This window comes from Balaenoptera physalus, assembly GCF_965194825.1.
Source record: "Balaenoptera physalus genome assembly, chromosome: 9".
NCBI classification, from domain to species: domain Eukaryota; kingdom Metazoa; phylum Chordata; class Mammalia; order Artiodactyla; family Balaenopteridae; genus Balaenoptera; species Balaenoptera physalus.
In genome coordinates this window covers 24,894,787-24,909,570 of record NC_138888.1, presented here as the reverse complement: position 1 = coordinate 24,909,570, position 14,784 = coordinate 24,894,787, and the positions used below count along the sequence as shown (strand labels likewise).

Genomic DNA, 14,784 nt, shown 5'->3' with positions numbered 1-14,784 from the left:
GCTCTTATAAGCTAGGAAAACATGAAAGGGAAAACAAAATTCTTTCTCCTTCTAACTGGGATCATTTGAGATTTTAACCATATTACTTTTTCCTTTGCTCGATTATATAAGGCAAAACTTGACACCTACTTGACTGTAGTTATGTCTTCTTGATAACGCATCCAGGTAAAATTAAAAAGGATCTTATCCTCATGTCCTTTGCACCCAATGCCTGTAACAGTAAAAGCTCAGAATTCTGAGAAACAGGGCATGCTTGAGAGGGAACATCTTGTAAAGATTGTAATTTGACCTTTGCGTCAACCTTGCTGAGTAAATTTTAAATATTATAAGAGAACAAAATAGAAAGCCTCAAGGTGGAATTCCACCCCCTCTTCTTCTTAGAACTATAAACCAGCCAGAAGCTTTTTCAGAGATTAAGCTAGAAAATGTGTGCCTCTCTTTAATACTTTTGCTGAGAAATAAAATTCGTCACTAGAGATAAAAAGGTAGATTTATATTTAATGCCATCCTCATCAATCTTCCAGTATTTTATTCCAGTCTACCCCCACTTAAGTAGTTGAATCAGGTATAACCAGAAACACTTGATTTTTCCCCTCCCACCCTGTGAAATAATATTTATAACATTTAGTATTACAAACCTTTTAAACTCTGGAGTACACGTGAAGATGATGGCAATTAAGAAAAAAAAATGCTCTTTGACAACTTCGCAGCTTTTGATTAAACCACACCAAGAGGCATGTTACAGTGGTAACAATGAAGCATTATGCCAATTATGTTAAATCCTGCTCTCTGCTGTAAGCTCATCATGACCTGTTTTAGTGTCCTGTAATTTATCCTCTGGAATGCTTACTCTCATCAGTAAAGTGTTCAAGAGAAAAAAAGAAAGCCACCAAAGGGAATAACCACCCCCCAGATGACTTCTAGAAAACAAGTATTTCTTAACTTTTTATTGACATTGGCAAATTAAAATAGAATAAATTAACAAGTATTTTTTCAAAAAAATGTTTTGTACAAAAATACTGTCAAAATTTCCTAAAAAGCTTTCAACACAGTAGTATCTTTTCATGTACTGAATATAACTATTAGCACAGTGTCAAAAATGTTGAAGACAGAAACAAAATAAAAATCTGTGAAATGTTTGCCACTGATGACATTCCACACCCTATTATTGTCTGTACATATCGGGGAGGGGGACAGCCACCTTGAAAGTGAACAGTATGACTTTTCCTGATCCAGAATGGTTTGGCCCACATCTGTTTAATCTTCCAGTTTAGCGTATTTTAAAAATTAGTCTGTACTCAAATGCATAGTTAAAAATACGAAGCGAGATGGCAGAGTTTGTGCAGTAATATCTGCCCTTCAAAGTTCATGCAACCAACTAATGCAATTTCTCCTTTCCCTCGTAAATCTGAATGCAGTTCAGTCATTTGGAACCATCTACAAAATCCACAAGATTAAGCAGTTTGCCAAGATTAATATCTAACAGTTGAGCACTGGAGAAAGTGAGGAAATAAGGAGTAAAAACAAACAACAAAAAAGACCAAGTTAGCTAGATATTTCAACTACATAAGGGAGGTGAATGTCAAGGCTACAAAAACGAAACAAAAACAGAAAAAAAAAAAGTGGCAGCAATTTTTTTAAACCAATTTGTACAAGTTTATAGTTTACTTTGTTTCCAAGTTCTCAAACCTTTCACGATCTGAAAAGTGAGATACTGTGTCTAAGGGAATGTTTTTTAATTCACACCGAAGAAGTTGGGGGGATTTGATTTCTTTCGCTGGGGTTTCGATCGAGTCAACAGCTTACTCTGCTGGGCTGTTGTTTGCACACGAAGTCCGTCATAAAATCAAACTCGTTTTGCCCCAGCCAGAGTTCGGGCAGCTCCTTGATGCGGTCCAAACCCATTTCTATCACTAAGGACATAAGCACTTCCTCGTCGATGAAATCAGTGTCTATGACATTGGGCGGCAGCATTGCAGCAGGGACGTGGGCCACGGAGGCGGGCATGTTGCTGCTGCCGCTGCCGCCGCTGCCGCCGCCGCTGTTGCTGCTGCCCGCGCCGCCGCCCGAGGTGCCCGCCGAGCCGCCGGGGGTGCTGCTGCCGCCCGAGCCGCCGGGGGTGCTGCTGCCGCCGCTGTGCTTGGGGTTGCAATCTCGGAAGTGCTGGTTTGTCCCGTTCATCTGGTGGCCTGCAGCAGGGTGCAAATCCGGCATGTAGTGGTTGTGGGGATAGGGGTGGTGGTTGAAATACTGGTTGTTGAGCTTCTGCAGCTGCATGCTGGCCGGCAGAGAGCCTCCCTGGCTGGCCACGGGGGGGCCCATGAACTGGGAGCTGTTAAACCTGGCCCCGGGAGCCAGCGCGCTCGGGGGGTGCCCTCCGTTCACAGTCCCCGGCCCCATCGCGTGCCTGATGCCGCTCGTGGCGTTCATGTTGCTCGCGCCGTAGTGTATGTGCTCGCCCATTAGCGCGTTGAAGGCGTGTTGGGGCTGCTGCTGGTGATGATGGGGGCTCGGGAACTGCCCCACACCCATGCGGTGGGCAGGGTGGTGGTGCAGCCCGTTAGTGCCGTCGGGGAAGCGCCCGTGGTTCATGGCCATCATATGGTCTGCCATTTCCAGTCCTGAAAGTGAAAAGGGCAGACGGTAAGCCCTGCGCCACACGTGTCGCCCACCTCAGTGCACCCCTTTTTCTCGACTCTGGCCCCCAGGCTCACCCGACGCACTTCGGCTGCGAATCATCATCCCGAGGATCCCACTAGGAGCCTGTGCACCCGGGCTCGCCACCAAGGCGGACCTGCCACCCACAACAGAGCCGCGCGCTGCACAAACAGCCCTTTCCCCTGCGATCGGGCGGGGGACCCAAGCCCACACCCCCCTCTGCTCCCCGAAGTCGCCTAATAAAGGAAGTGCCCCGTAGCTCTGCCGCGAACTTCAGGCATGAAATCAGCCCTCCTCATCCTGTTGTTGCACATCCTGTTGTTATTCCCCAGCTCCGCCTCACGCTCTTCCTCCGGGCAAACCCAGCCCTCGGAGGACTGGGCTGGCAGAAGCCCCAGCCAGCTTCGCCCGCCGCGCTTACCTTCCGTCCTTGCGATTTCTGCTCCGAAGACCGAGGGCGGGATCGTCGGGTCCAGGACCGGCTCAGCAGCACATAGAGGGGGCCTTTCTGGCGTGCAAGGCGCTCGCTGTCGCGAAGTCGGCGCCGAAGTCTTGCAGCGGCCGCTGGGGCAGAATCGGAGCCGTTCCCTTTTATTTCCCCTCTGCTGCCCTCACAGCTCGGCGAGACCGCCCGGCAGCTGCCAACAATGAGCTGTGTTTCTTAGGGCTTTGGCCACAGTTAATATAAGGGATTTCAGGAAGGGCGGAGCGAGAGCCTCCGGGGAGGGCGGCGGGAAAACGCGGTTTCCGGAACATCGGGCACACCGGACCGGGTCGGGCAGCCGAGTCCCCACTGCCGGAGGCACGTGCGCAGAGGCTGCGGGCCCAGGCGCAGCCCCGCTGACCCCGGATGCCGGCTTCCTCCCGGCCCACAAATACCAGACCAGGCCGCCCCCGGAGCAAGGACAGAATCCTCCCTGGACTCTCAGCCCGAAGGTAGCGCCTGCCCGGAGAGCAGCGAGGAAAACTCACCGCCCCCCTCTGGCCGGATTCCCCACCCCGAGCTCACCTAGCGATCTGTGCTGCTTTCTGTGGGAAAACGGGTTTCACCCGGCGCCCCGTCCATAGTGCCCTTCTACCTCCCCGGCTTTGCAAAAGCCTACCCAGGTTGCAAAGAATGGCTGTGTTTACCCGTGTGGGTTTTTAAGCCCCGGGCAAATAATGCCCCCTCCCCTGTGCGCGCTTTCCTGGGCTGTGTCTTTGTGTTTTTATAGGGGCAGTAGGTGAAGCCGATCTAGACATTCTGCGTGTAGATGCATTTTTTTCCCCCACTCCTTTCAAGGACAGGAGCTGGGGGCGGGGAGCGGCAGCAGCTGCAGGTGGACTGAGCGCGCTCGCGGGCCCGACCGCCTCCGCTCCAGCGCCCGGGAATCCGGTCCGTGCTTTCGGGGCCGCTCGCCGCTCCCGGGGTACGTGTGCTTCTGCTAAGTTTGCGTTTGCAGCTCTTGGTAGCTTTGGCATCCGAGCTGAGGCGTCTCTGCTCTGTAAACAAACTCAGCGATCCTCGTCCCCAGATCCACCTTTTTGCACATACACAGTTTCTTGCTTCTGCTGTTGCCCTTGATCCGGGAGGTGGGGGTGTGTGCAAACTTGCATAGCCTCCCTCCGGGCTCTGCCTGACGGTTTGGGGTTGATTTAGAAGCGAACGAGTTTGTAATTAAGAAATTCGGGGGCTGAGTAAGGCTGCTGTAGCTGGAAAAGGAAAACAAATAGATAACATGGTAATCGCTTTGTAAATAAAGTCGTTCTGGAGGTGGGCACGTAGCTGCACGTCCCGTATGGCACCGTGGCACACACTGCTGGGACTCTTCCTTTTCAGTGAAATTGCTCAGTGGGGTAATAGGCGATAATAATAACCTTGCTTCCCTGAACGCGGCACAACTAGCCTGGTCGTCCATTTGGCTCACTGACTTGCAAATAAAAGCCCTAACGCCCGTCTGGGCCACTACCCAGTCGGAGCTCTCTTGCTTTTTCAAATGGGGAAGCCGAGTTGTTTCCCCAACACCATGGTGAGGCTGCTCGGAGCTTTTATATTGCTCTTTATGTGGTAAAAGTGAGTTTAGCGCTCCGAATAAGGACTTCTGTTCAGAGTTGTTTCTTCATAACTCGATATCCATTGACGACTTCCTGCTGCGAAGAGCAAGTCCCCCGCCCCCCTCTTTTTTTCTCCCTTCTTGCTCACAGGACTTCTTTAGGCCCTTCTTGAGGACTGGAAATTCTGATATATCTCCCCTTTCAGGAATTTGCAGAAGAGAGCGAATCCTGATTATTTGAATCGATTACCCCTCTGTCTTCCTCTACTTATAATATATGTATAGAATATTTAATATATATATTTAAACATTGTTACTGTCTTCCTCTTTTCCTTTCTTGCCTTTTGCACACTCTCCAGCATTTGCAACCGTGTATGCAATAATTTTTAAAGCTCAGAAATACTTGCTTTTTGGATACCTGTGCACAGAATACATCGCAGTTTTGGTTGCAACAATCGCCTCCTCTCCTGTCCACCCACCACTTTTACCTGTAGGTCATGGACTTGCAGCTACAGAATCGGAGGCTTGGAAGAGACCTGCCACTTCCTATCAAAAAGTAGACTCGAAAATATTGGTCAACCCCAGACTCAAAAATTGCCAGATAGATTGTTTACTTCCCTTCCTTGTACTGCAGTGTCTTGCGACACAAAGACCAGCTCTTGAATGTCTAATCTAAATTCCTCTTGCAACCATTAAGGGAAGGTGCAGCTCCATCCTGCTCCAGTGGTTCCACATACTATTGGGAAATCCCTTGAAAGGTCACCTCCCCATCCTCCACCCCTTAGAGGGAAAAGAAATTCCTTCTGGGTCCAGCTGGTTAGAACCTGGTATGCTTTGTTCATTTATTCATTCATCCAGTGAATATTTACCAGGTGCCAGGCACTTTTCCTAGCTCCTGGAGAGACAACCAAGACAGGAGCTCATGGTCAAACTGTGCAGCTGGACAAACAAGCCTCGGACACACTTTGATAAGTGTCACGACAGCATTACACACGAGCACTTCCAGGGTCACACAGGAGGGACACCTAACCTAGTTTTCGGGCCTTGGGAAGGCTTCCCAGTGGGGTGGTGATAAGTTGAGGCCTGACTATGAGTAGAAGTTAGGCCATCCCAGGCGTGGGGGGGAGAGAAACAAGGTTGGAGATGTAAAGGGGCTGGATCCTATGGGCACTGGTCCCCAAGCTGAGAAATTTGGGTTGTATCTTGAAGATAATGAGAAGTGAGTGAAGGCTTGTGAACCAGTGAGATGATCAAATTTTCATTTTAGAGAGATCAGGACAATACTGTGGAGAATGGATTGTGAAAGTAAGACCGGGGACAGGGAGTCCAGTTAGGGGGCTGTTAACAGTCATCCAGGGGTAGCCAAAGCCCAGTGTAACCAGGGGTTTTATCCTGTGAACCGGGGTGAGGCAGTGGTCTGCACGTGGCCCTGACGGTGCTAGATGGTTGTATTAGTTTCCCAGGGCTGCTGTGACAAAGTACCACAGACTTCGTTTACACTTCTCAGGCGTAAACAAAAGAAAATTATTGTCTCACAGTTCTGGAGGCTAGAAGTCCAAGATCAAGGTGTTGGCAGGGTAGGTTCTGAGGGCTGTGAGGGAAAATCTGTTCCATGCCCTTCTTCTAGATTTGGTGGTTTGCTGGCCATCTTTGGTGTTTCTTGGCTTGTACAGGTATCACCCCAATCTCCGTCTTAATCCTCACGTGGTATTTTTCCCTGTGTGTGTCTCAGTGTCCACATTTCCCCTTTTTTATAAGGGCACCAGTCATATTGGACTAGGACCTATCCTAATGACCTCATTTTAACTTGATTACCTCTGTAAAGACCCTATCTCTAAATAAAGTCCTTTCTGAGGTACTAGAGGTTAGAATTCCAACAGTTTTGGAGGGACACAATTCAACCCATAGCAGTGGTGGAGAAACTGAATAACACAAGACCCCCGCCATTATGGAAGAAAGACATAGCCTGGAACTTTCTTCCCAACTGTCCTGCTGGCCTACACTTTCATTTCTTCATGTTTCTGCTGCTCAGACACCACCTCTATGAGGTCTTCCTGATTATCCTAACCAACTAGCAATATCCCTCTTTGTTTTCTTACACTGTTTTGTTTACCCTCTTAGCATTTATCCCCACCTGACTTGTTGCATATTGAATTTTCACTGTCTTTCCCCCTGGAGTGGCAGCTCCAGGAGAGGAGGGACCTTGCCTGTTTGTTTATTCAGTGTCTAAAGCAAGTCTTTTACTGATTAGATTAGTGAGACGATGGATGGATGGATGGATGGATGGATGGATGGATGGATGGATGGATGGAAGGAAGGAAGGAAGGAATATAGCAGAAGTACCAAGGGTACCCAAATAAAGGGCTTCAGGGCCGGTGGTCAGGAAAGATTTTCTGGAGAATGTTACTTTTAATGCTGGCAGTAGAGAAATCTAGTGGAAAGGAGAACAGCAGCTTACCACTGTCTGCATTGTGGCCTGTTACAGACTTGAGGAAAACTGATCTGTTTGGGAGGGATCGCTGGCTGCTGAGTATGGAGGAAGGTCCCCATTGGTGTGAAATTTTGATTGAAACAGCTTTTGGAGGTAAGCCTTGGGCTTCAGCTAAACTGAGTTGAGGAAAGGCTGACTGAAGGGCCCAGCTTCAAAAAATATACGAAAGAGTTCATACCTGTGTGATGGAGCTAGGGTGAGGCTGGGGCGCAGTGTGGGGTCTAATATGGGGTCTTTTTTGTGCTTTACCTAAATGATCTCACCTAATCCTCACCTTAGCAAGTAGGGATTACTTTCATCACTTCAGAAAGGAGGACTTTGAGAGTTAACAAAACAACCCCACCCCAGCCCCCAAACCTATCTTCTCAGAGGGATTAGGGAAAAGGGGAGAGAAGGAATCAGACAGAGCCAGACACTGGTTGGGCCCATTCTCCTCTTCCCCTCCTCCCAAGACCTTGACTCCAGGTCTTAGCTGGTGAGAAAAACACTGCTGCTGCTCTCTTCTACCATCCACTTGGCCACCATAATGACACAGGACCTCTGTCTGAGCATGAAGTGTGGCAACAATCGCTATTTCTGCCCTTCTCCTTCTCTCTCCTATTCTCTGTCATTCACAGGATGGAATATTCTGATATTTTACCGGTCTGTGGAATAACTGGGGGTAGGAAGTGTCAGTGGATCCAGATCCAGAAACTGCGGATGGACTTTAGTGGCAGGGTGAGGACACATGGTTAGTAAAGAGGCAGAAGCCCTATATACAACCTTGCATTATCTGCAACTTGAAGAAATAATGTCTTCCATGTATGTGTATATGTCAAAATAAGAAATTCATATAATTTTTAAACCTATGGATTTGGTTCAATTAATAAAGTGCAAATTTACTGGAAATCATTACTAAACTCAGAATAGTTTTTTCTGTCTTTATGTATTTTCACATTTGATAAGAAATATAGTTATTACCATGGAGGGGGGGGGGGACAGTGAAATGTTTTTGTTAAAAAGGGGCTTTAAACTTGATGGAGTTGATTCTATCTCACCTGAGAAGATGGTTAAAGATTCTAGAGCATCATCTCTGATTCAGCAGATTGGGAGTGGGGACTGAGGATCTACATGTGTTTAAACAATCTTCCAGTTAGTTCTGATGTTTAGTCAAGTTTGCAAACTACCAATCTTGTCCGTAGGTGGGTGACAACTGGCGTCGTTGTAAAAGTGATCACGGGTGTGGGGTAAGCCTGGTTTATGCTCATGAAGTCCTGTTCCCCTGGATTGCTGCCTCTCCCCCCACCCCCCATGATTGAAATTTTGCCCATCTTTGAAGGTCCAGTTCAACTGACGTCTCCTCTTTCAAGCCTTCCCTGATCCCCCAGATAGAAAGAATTCTGGCTCCCTCGGTGCTCCCAAGGCATTTTGCTCAGATCTTCCTTTATGACTTATTCTGGCTTGAGTTATGGGCATTTGTGCCCTCCTGTAGCCTTCTCTGTAATGGCAGAGGTTCCTTGGTGAGCCCCCAGGGACTACGCAATGCCATGCATAGAGTAGCTTTTATTAGTCTGCCCGGGATGCCTTAACAAAATACTACAGACTGGGTGGCTCAAACAACAGACTTTATTTTCTCATAGTTCTGGAGGCTAGAAGTCCAATATCAAGGTGTCAGCAGGGGTGGTTTCTCCTGAGGCCTCTCTCCTTGGCTTGCGGATGTCCGATTTCTTGCTGTGTCCTCACCTGGTCTTTTCTGTGTTTCCTCTGTGCTGAAGTGCCGGGTGTCTCTTTGCGTGTCATGAATCAGATTGGATTAGGACTCACCTATATGGCCTCATTTTAATTTAATCACCTCTTTAAAGACCTTATAACTAAATACAGTTACATTCTGAGATGCTGGGGGTTAAGACGTCAACATATGAATTTTGGGGGACGCAATTTAGCCCGTAACATACCTCACGCATGTTCCGATAAATGACATTTTATTAGTCTACAACTTTAACGATAAACTAGACAATACTTATTTGGGTTATAAAGTTGGATGAGGTATGTTGGAAAGCAGAAGAAGAATTGAGTGACCTTAACTAGATAAATATGCCATCAAAATCAGGATTGTATTCAATAGGAAAAACTTCAAAGGTCCCAGAGGACAGTAACAAACTGCACGGGTATTGGATGGGAAATTACTGACTAGGTATAACCAATTCAGCGAAAAAAAAAATTGTGAGTCAAACTGAGCTATTGGTTGAATGGAAGGCAGCAATGCAATTCTGTTATTAAAAAGGAAACAACTTGGAGTGTGTTAGGAGTGAGAAAATCAAATGATAGAGCTGGAAGTAGTCCTTTTGCTACACTTGGCTCTTCTTCAGAGATTGTGGTTGGTTTTTAACTTTACATTTTAATAAAGAGTTACAGAAACTAAATAAGGTTCATTTAAAAAAAAGGGACATATATTTTAAAGGGATGGGAAATGGGACTTATAATGGCTATTTAATCTGGAGAAGAAAAAGCTGACAGGTGACTTAATCCATATGTTCTGGTGTACGCATAGGGAAACTAATATGGTGGATCCTTTCCAGATGTTTTCCTTTTCCACTGAGACAAAGAAGAAAGGAAAGCATTTTTTAAAAAAGAGCTTTAGATCAGTGCTTTTCAAATTGTGTTCTACAGACCTTGAGTGTTCTTAGCTTCACTTTTACGTGCTTTATATATAAAGGATTTCTTGTTCGAATTTGTTTTAAAACATTGTTCTGATGTTAAACAGTTATGAAAACTAAAGCTTCGGATAATACAAAAATCACAGAATTCTAATTTGGGGTGGGACTTTAAAAATAATCTTATCCAAACTCCCTGATTTTCTAGATGAGAAATCTGAAGTCCTGAGAAGTTAAATGACTGCTGATAAAGGACTTCCTAAACATCAGGATTTTAAAACACCAGAGCAGATTATCAGAGGGAGCTAAGTCTTTATGAAGACTTCAGTGAAATAGGATAGAGATGCGTTGAATGGTTGCGATCAGCTTTTCCCAACTGGCCTTCTGTGTTATGGGTGGGAGGGTTGTAAAAGGCAGTAACAGAATCTGTATCAATTTCTACTTTTTAAAAAGTGGGAAGTAAAATCATTTAAAAGTATTTTTTGCAGTTCAAAATGGAAGTTTGAGAGTTTCTGAGAGTGTGCTGAGTGAGCCCACTAAGCTGGTAATAGACATCGAACATCAACAGCAGGCGCTTAACTCAGTTACTCACTTGCTAAATACCTCAGTCAGAGGGGAGGTTTTTACTGTTTTGCTACTTGAAGTTGTTTTGATTCTCATTCACATATGAATTTTTTTAAGATAGAAAACAAATAGTCCTAAATAAAATAAACCAATGAGAAACGTCATTGTGATAATTATCTTGCAAATGATTTATGACCATGCTCACCCCGTGCAGGGGTTATCTTCATATAATGAAAATTCTTATATAGCACAAATACCTAACTCTAGAACTCAAAAATCAGTGCTAGAAAGAGAAAACGTAGTGATGACTACACCCAGATTGGCCTTCAATTTGTTAGAAACAAAGATTCAACTGCCACATGGAAAAATAGTGAAGTTATGTTTACAAATAATGGCCTGAAACTATTCCTTTTATCTAATTAGTTATAAATAACACAAAAATTATTTTTTTAAAACCTAGTTGGTTTTTAAGTACAAAATGCAAGAACTAAAAGCATGGAGAAATGAAAGTATTTTGTGTCAATTTCTGATATCATTCTATGTAGTTATATTTCAATCTAGGTTAAATACACATTTGGCACAAAATCCAAAGAGAATATATTGCCTATTTTAAATTTGTCAACAAAATACGCTTTTCCTTAAGATTGGATTCAAAAGAAGTCATACAACAGAAGTCCAGTACATAAGAAAAAAAGAATTTGTTTTTATATTTTTGTGTAATAAATATTATTAAAAATCAGGTTAAAATAAACTCCTCAAAATAAACTTCAATAATATATTTATCTAAAATATAGTATTTCATGTGAGCTCTCTTCTTTCTATATGCCATACAAAAATTTTAAAATGACTTAAAAATGCCTAAATGGTTTGTGAAATAATAGTGACAGAGACTCACGGAATAGAAATATTGAAAAATGCTGGCTTGAATCAGTGTTTCTCAAGAGTAATATATAGACCCCTTTCAAAAGAAAAACATCTCTAAGGAAGGCCTCAAATGCTTACTTACATTATTTTTATTACATTTCTTAAGTATGGAACAGTAGAAAATGATATGTGACACACTTACGTTTATAGCTCCTATACAGCTGTAATACTAGAACACATTTGCATGCTAAATAAAAAATGAAACTAGAGAATCAATAAAAATAGAAATTAACAGCATTTACATGGCAGATTTTGTCAAGATTAAGTCATCCTTTGCAGGGTGAATCTAGCAAAAAGAATCACAGCACGAGTTTTTTTTCCTATCAAGTTCGGCTAGCTGATGCTATAGCTTGCTGTTCAATGAAATTCTCTATTTGAACCATTGCAAAACTTTATGTACAATGCACCATGACTTCTGGTTTTCACATGGTGTGAAGCTATCACTTATATATTAAATCCACGTCTATTCTTGTCTTAACTAGTATTTAACAGCTAGAGTAATGCCGTTTGGCACCTCCACGATTGTAATCAGAAATCCAGATATTGAAAGATGGTCCATTTGGATGATCCATAATATGCTTGTAATAATTTATTAAAAATTAACAACAAAGTGAAAACATAAAGAGGTCTTGAAGAGAAAAAGAGACCCCTTCCCCCCCTAATCTTTTAAGGACTATGAAAGATCCATGAACCCTAGTTGAATAAAAACTGATTTTGGTGGTGTCCAGTCTTTATTATTATAAATAATTTGGATCATATAATTATTTATTATAATAAATAATTTGGATCAATGGCTGAGTCAGGGCAGGGAATGGAGAGTTTAAGCTACTGGGAAGTCTGAATGTTAACCAATTCCTTTTAAAAATATAGGTTTCTTTCTAATATCAAATAAATATATGACCCCAAAGTTGTCTGTGGGTTCAGTCTTCTTTCACTTGTTGATTCATTAGTTCCTTCTTCCATTCATTCAGATGCCTGTGTAATAACTAGATAAGAATGACTTGTATTGAGTGTGTGAATTATTTGTATTTTAAGTGGTATTTTCTGGAGTGCTTGTAGGTGCTTCAGTTCTTTTAAGTAATTTAAACAATCTTGTTTACACCATCAATTTGTAGTGAGCAAGGGATTTCTAAGCTAATTTGCTGTGCAGCCTAGCTTCTGGAATCGGTATGTAGGGGTATCGGAGAAGCAGCCTCAGATTAACTTTGAGATAAGATTATCTTCTAGGAGTGAAAGAAAAGAGCATATATGTGTTCAAGATAAGATCAGCATTCTTAGCAGGAAAGCCCCAGCTTCTTAGGCCTCCTGGGTCCCCTTGAGATTTAGTAGCCACATGAATTCCAGGCACTAGAAGTGCATACTTCCCTGATGTAAATTAATAACCTGCTCTTCATCAATCTCTTGTGGTCTAATGAGTGTGGGAGACAGTTCAGCTCTGGATGGATGGACCAGCCAAGCTGAGGACCAGGCCTTGGTCTGTGGTGTCTTCACCAAAGGAAAGACATAAGTGCAATGACCCATCCTTCGGCCTCCCTCTCTTCCTATTATCTCTGAGCGACAACTACAGTGGTCTGCTGAAATAATTTGAAATTCTGAATCATTAGAATCCTACTTACTGGTAGCTTGTAATACCTTGCCATCCTATGAAGCTTTACTGTGATTTTGCTCCAGACGGGTTAGGACCTCTATTATTGCCACATTATATATAATGCCTCATGATTTTCCTTCATAGTCCTTCTTGCAATGTGTAGTTACACATTTATTTTGTGACTCTTTAATTACTGTCTCCATGATGGTAGGGACCACACTTATCCCAGTGTCACAGCATCATATCCCCAGCGCAAAAACAGTACCTGGCTCAGAGGCAGTGATCATAAAGCTAAAAATTCTAATTCCTTTAACCCTTACAGTTAAGCCGTTGAGATCTAATTTAAAACCTTCTTTAAAAAAAATTTAAAATGTTTTCCAATATTCTAGTTTGCTTCTCTGTGGACTCTGTAAAAGTGTTCTCTATAAGTGCTAATCTATGCTAAATAATTTAGGAAGAGCATTCATAAAATTAATTATTATTTATGTTTTCAAAACTTCTTTAGCTCTTCTTGCATTTACCACCTTCTTGAGCTTCCACATTCTCCCCAGTAATTAAGCTCTTCTCTAGGCCACTGTTCCTGTATTTTTTTTTATTGGCTTTGTGGATCCTTCATAACGTATTACCAAGAGGAAGAAAATTCTAAGGAAGAATCGATTCTCTGCCTGGAGGTAGGGGCTCCTCATCCATGTTTCTTTCTACATTTAAGAGGCTATTTTGGAAGTGGATCCAGCAGAAGATGAACCCACATGCAATGTGTTCGTGAGTTCCCATATTATCTGGTGCAATAGTGGAGCATAAGGATGCTTTTTATGAAATATTAATTTAGATGTAAGTTCCAGAGCATCATAACACCAACAAGGAGTGCTTTCTGTGGTCTTTGTTGCTTAATAGGTAGAACTCCTTGCAGAGGAGACAGGAAAAGCTAGTGCAGTTATAAAGAAAAAAGTCCAGAGTTCATGAGGCTAGAGGACTCTGCTATCTGAGATCTTAGGTGATTAGATAAAAGGTGAAAGATTGGAACCCGCAAAGTGAAACTCATTCAGCTAGCTCTAACAGAGCATGGTTTTCCTACATGTCACCCCCTTCCTCCAAGCTGGGGACCATAACTTATTTTTCTTTGTGTCCTAATACTTGGCACAGTGTGAATTCGTAATATGGTTTGTATGACACTGCAACCTATTTCCTTTTCACTTTACTTGGCCTATAGAGAGTTATTAATTTGGGGGGAAGAGATTTGGATAAGTAAAATTGTTCTCAGGCAATAAAAACAGGCTCAAAAATAGATCAGAATAGATTTAATCTATTTAAATATAGACTTTAAATGGAGAACGGAAACTATGTTCTGATATATATTAATTTGGTAAACAGCAAACTGGACTAATTGGCTTTACAAAACTTGTAAAGAGTTTTTTTTGGAGGAGGTGACTAAGTTACAAAGTATGCTTAGATACTAAGGAAGTTCACTGAGGTTTGAGTCTGTGCCTTGATCTGGTGTTCTCTGATCATCAACATTGGTGGTTCTCTTTTGGATCCCCCTCTTTACCACCAAGAGTGTACAACTGAATCATGATGGTAGTGATTTAACTTGATGTAGCTGTGCTCCTAAAAGTGAGAGGGCCTGGACAGCTAGAGCTAGAAAGGTTTAGTTTTCTTTAAATGCGTCAAGTTACCAACATCATCAAAATCTTTACCTGAGTGTCCACTGATGGATGCATGGATAAAAAAGAAGAAAATGTTGCCATTTCTGACAACATGGATGGACCTTGAGGGTATTATGCTAAGTGAAATAAGTCAAACAGAGAAAGACAAGATCTCACTTGTATGTGGAATCTAAAAAAACAAAGCAAAAAACTCCCAACTCATAGATCCAGAGAACAGATTGGTGGTTGC

The 14,784-nt window shown here is 43.2% G+C and overlaps 1 protein-coding gene across 1 annotated transcript; it reads right to left on the bottom strand.

Moving 5' to 3' along the window:
• Positions 1-932: 932 nt before the first annotated feature.
• Positions 933-3,309, bottom strand: CITED2 (Cbp/p300 interacting transactivator with Glu/Asp rich carboxy-terminal domain 2). Its single transcript, XM_082474956.1, has 2 exons — positions 3,080-3,309; positions 933-2,621 (listed from the first exon to the last, which is right to left on the bottom strand). The coding sequence occupies exon 2, from the start codon at positions 2,611-2,613 to the stop codon at positions 1,795-1,797; it is 819 nt and encodes a 272-aa protein (XP_082331082.1). The 5' UTR covers positions 2,614-2,621; positions 3,080-3,309; the 3' UTR covers positions 933-1,794.
• Between the last annotated feature and the right edge of the window lie 11,475 nt (positions 3,310-14,784).